The sequence below is a fragment of the Lepidochelys kempii genome, chromosome 4 (genome assembly GCF_965140285.1).
Source record: "Lepidochelys kempii isolate rLepKem1 chromosome 4, rLepKem1.hap1, whole genome shotgun sequence".
NCBI classification, from domain to species: Eukaryota; Metazoa; Chordata; order Testudines; family Cheloniidae; genus Lepidochelys; species Lepidochelys kempii.
The window spans coordinates 19,270,500-19,274,949 of record NC_136383.1 but is presented as its reverse complement, the minus strand read 5'-3'; the positions used below and the strand labels follow the sequence as shown (position 1 = coordinate 19,274,949).

Below are 4,450 nucleotides of genomic sequence, written 5' to 3'. Positions count from 1 at the left end.
AAATACATAGATCTTTACGTTTTAAGCTGGGCCTATGTGTTCTTAACTGCATTCTGAGGTGCCTAGTGCACTTTCAGGTGTTGTAAAATGATTCATATTAACAAGAAGAATTTTTGATTTTACTACAAACTTTCTATGCCATTCTTTTAACACTGCCAGTAAAACCAAGACTCCTTCCCAATAAGAAGGCAAATAGACTACATTTTAAAAAAATCTTTATTTTACAGATTACCTATTTCATCTTCTAAAAATACGATTTTGAAATGATTGGATTAAAAGAGAGGGAAAGTTACATACAACTGTCATTAAATGGAGAATGTGGGTTTACCAGCAGCATACAGGAATATCACATGGAAAGAGGGTGCGTGTGTGTGTGTGTGAGATCTATATATTAGCAATACACATGTTTAATAATAATGTTACCCACAATTTGTGGTTTGTCCTAGATTGAGGGACAACTTATAAATCTTCAAGTATTATAATTTACTGATACATTCTGATGCTAAATCATCCCACAGTTTCAAACACTCACTAGTTTTCATTTGAATGTGATGTACAATTTAATAAAATTATAGCAACTGAAAATGTTACTTTAACATATGCATTCAGTATTTATTTTCATTTATTGACTGGAATTGGACGGCACTGCGGGAATACATTTTTCCTCTAGCCTTGCTCTAAGGTTGCTTAGTATCTTTGATTACAGTTCAGATAATGTCTAGGTACTATTGGTGTTTTTGTTTAAGTCCTTTTTCCCTTCCCACCTACACAAATTCCATTTGCTCTAAATTAGTGTCAATGTCACTACGGATTTTCATTTCCCCAGTTCTAATCATCACTCGCTGAGTCCTTGCTATTACTGCCTTCACTTTGTGATTGGCTTTCGCTCTTACCGTCTTTGTCTTCTAACTTTGCGCTACCATCACTGTCATTTTCCTCAGATTGGCGGTCCGTTGGGAGTTCTGTATGGGGTGAATTGCCACTGTTGTCACCACTACTGTCATTACTATTAGGTGCACGCTCACTCCTATCGGACTTGCTGTCACCTTCACTGCCACCTGATTCACTGTCACTAGTGCTATCAGTGCTGTCTGATTTGCCATCACTGTCACTAGTGCGATCACAGTTGCTGCCTTCTGATTTGTTGTCACTACAGGTATCGCTCTCGTGTCACTACTGTCTGATTTGGGGTCATCGTCACTGCTGCTCTCGCTGTCACTCTCGCTGCGGTCATTGTCCCTGTCTGAATCCTCGGTATCGCTGAATGATGTGCTTTCATGGTCCTCGCCGCCTGATTCCTTGGACTCGCTGGTATCCTCTTGCTGGCCGCTGCACTTGATCTCACTGTCAGGGTTTGAATCATCATCCTTTCTCAGGACCGACAGAGCCATCAGATTCATTGCTGTCAGTGGGGCCATCCCCTTGTATGAGTTCGTTAGAATCATGCATTTCATCACGGTCTTCACTGCTGATGTTGCCAGACTTCTCATCGGTACCTCTGGGTTCACTCTGCTGGCTGTTTGCATTTGGATTGCCAGTCACATGATTAATTCCACCTTTAGCGCTGCCATTTCCACTTCCAGTGTCACCACCTTCACTTTACCATTCCATCACCAGTGTTGCCTCCATCCACAGTAACTTCATTCCTGTTGCTGTCATTGGTGCTTTCATTATCAGGCTCCTATATGATTGGAAATGAAAGAAAGGATAGATCGATCCCAGGAAATAATTATTTGTAAACACCTGTCAAAGAAATGCATTCTTCAAGGTAAAGGCTTAAATATGGTGAACAAGAAAATGAAAAATAGGCCTATCCCCTAAGCTCTATCAACAAGTCCAAGTCTAGCAAGCTGCCGCTGCCTCTTCATAGAGTGAATTTCCTCCAGGTCAGCTTTTCCATTTCCTTTTTAAGCATCATATTTTCAAACCTATATATTCAAATGGCGCCCTCAAACTTTCCACATCCATTTGTGGATCACAAACAGTCCTGTGGGCAGTAGCAGAAATGTTGCATATATTTACTCATTTGCCTACACATTGCAATTAGAGATCAACCCAAGCCAAAGACCCAGATCTGGCTGAGATTTTCAATGGGAAATTCAATAGGAGCTGTGCACCTGATTCCCTTAAGATCCTTTGAAAATCCCAGACTATGCTTAGGAAGTCTGATGGTAAATACCATTTTTTAATCTCTTGATCATAGCGACTAAAACACCTGTTATGTTACAGTGTAGACCCAAGATCTGGAGAAATGCAGAGACGACTTAAAGCCATCTATGCAAACCCCTCCTCAGCCATTGCTCCCAACTCTGGCACCATATTACAAAACGTAATCCAAAGCCCAGAAATCAGATATTAATTCGTTGTTATTTATTTATGTAGACTATGGGCATACCCAAAATGTGCTGGATGCTTTTGAAACAAAGAGAAAGATACAGTTCCTGCCCCAAAGAGCACATAGTCTAAATATGAATGGTGGGGGAAAGTCTTACAAGACTGAAGCAAAGTGATGAGTTTGTTGTTAGGCTCACCCATGCCTATTTAGGTGTTTGCTTTTTTAAAAGTTAAACACACTAAATTCCTCTCTCCTGCCCTCCCACCATAATTCAGCCCTCTTGCCAGTCTCACACATCAGTTTTTCATTGCCAGTGTCCTTGCACTCCTCCCTCCATGAAAAGAAGTTCACGCCTGAGATTAGACAAATACAGCATCAATTTTTTTCCAAAAACACACCCTGTTGTGTCACTTCTAGCTTTTCTGGAGAATGCAAATACCCATGTATGTCAACAGCATCTCCGCCCTGGGTGTGGAGTTAAGCCACCTGTCAGATGAGAGACGAACAATTAACTACCGAAAATACCCATGACCACTGTTCCCTCTAAGCTGGGCGTGTGCGCGCACACACACAGATCCTAAACCCTGTGCACACGGCGAAACCGCACGCACAACAATTTGCACAGCAGCACAATAATTGGCACACGGCCTGTCAAAAATTTGCACAGAAGACATTTTTGGGCACACGGCCTGTCAAAAATTAGAAGGAACGTTGCCCATGACTGGTATAGTCAGTCCTCCAAATTTCATCTGTAAAACAAGCAGTAGCAAATCACACTTCCGGGATTAAGGGCCAGGCCATCCTCTGTGTAGTCTTTTTCTACAGAGTGAAGCAGGAAACAATGTGGGGAACTTGTATAGTTTCCTTGGTCCACATTGCTCACCTACAATGCCACTTTTTAAAGTTATCTTTAGAGATGAGGTGAATCAAAACCTCAGATGCAGTCATCAAACCCATGGAAATTCAGAGAAGCATGGATGAGAGACCAAACACAAACCCAAAGTCTCAGCTCATGTCCTAGCTACTCTCCTCACAATCTACTTATTTGTGTGAGAGCACAAGGACTGCAAGTATGTCTGGCCCACGCACAGCCTGCAGTAGTGGCGGGGGTGGCTTTTGTACACTCCCCAAGAACTGAGCACTCACGTAACAGCCAAGCAGAATCTGGCTGTGATTGCAGGACGGAGCCCTGTGCTATATTTGGCTGCAGTGACCTTTCTAAAACTGTACAGGGGCTTTATTTCTTTCTTTGGCTTTCATCCGGTAGATCACTTTATAAAAATGGTGAGACGACATAAAGACTGGGTGGCATTTTCAAAGTGGGGAAGGAGGTAGGTAGGAGAATTGAAGCTTACAGGGAAGGCGGGGGGAATCGCATGGCTCGCTTGGTGTTCTCCAGCAATGCTGTCATTCTCCTTTTCACCTAGATGTATCTTTTAAAAAGAAGACAAAGGTTCTTATGTGAATCAAAGGGAATAAAAATAAAAGTGATCAATAAGAGGTAAAGAGGTAGTTTGTTTGATTTTCCAACTTTTGGGGCCAGATATAGAACCCTTACCTACAACAGCAACCAGTTACTTACTCAGACGGTCCCTTGTGGCTTCAGTGGGACTATTCATGGGAGTAATTGCTCACCAGTATGGGTAAGGGATTGATTATGTAGTCCCCACTAAGGAAGATTTTTAAGACTTAAGACTTAATGGAGTAGCCCAGGCTACTGCCAGACTGCAAAGAAGTATAATGATATTCTTCACCTTCTTTAGTGTTCTCAGTCTGGAACAATATAAATGGACTGGGAAGAAACAGATTATAAAATGAATCAGAAATCTGAACACATGTATCAAATGTAAATGCTATAAAATTAGTATACAATCAGAGGATGTATACACGCTTAAGACATGTACATCATATTATTGTATAAAGTATCTCTGGTCCTTAGTACAAATATGTGAATGCTCTTAAAGCAAATACCACACTAATCACTTTATTTTACAAGTTTTATAAGTAGATGCAAACAAACTGCACATTTTGTGGACCAGGTCCTCAATCAGCAACGCTCTGCTGGTGACAACAGACAACACTGATTTACATCAGCTGATGATCTGGCTGCTGTCT

At 41.4% G+C, this 4,450-nt stretch overlaps 1 protein-coding gene across 2 annotated transcripts; it reads right to left on the bottom strand.

The window, feature by feature from the left end:
* Window positions 1–231: 231 nt before the first annotated feature.
* On the bottom strand, window positions 232–4,123 carry LOC144930477 (uncharacterized). 2 transcript variants are annotated; one of them, XM_078852433.1, is made up of 3 exons: window positions 3,691–4,123; window positions 2,734–2,821; window positions 232–1,681 (listed from the first exon to the last, which is right to left on the bottom strand). In XM_078852433.1, exon 3 carries the CDS (start codon window positions 1,524–1,526, stop codon window positions 906–908), a length of 621 nt encoding a protein of 206 aa, XP_078708559.1. In that variant the 5' UTR covers window positions 1,527–1,681; window positions 2,734–2,821; window positions 3,691–4,123; the 3' UTR covers window positions 232–905. The 2 variants fall into 2 exon arrangements, with proteins under 2 accessions (XP_078708559.1, XP_078708558.1); XM_078852432.1 differs by lacking the exon at window positions 2,734–2,821.
* Between the last annotated feature and the right edge of the window lie 327 nt (window positions 4,124–4,450).

Bases quoted from the DNA above. Each gene is read 5' to 3' on its own strand.
- LOC144930477 (XM_078852433.1), bottom strand. From the start codon at position 1,526: ATGCAAACAGCCAGCAGAGTGAACCCAGAGGTACCGATGAGAAGTCTG.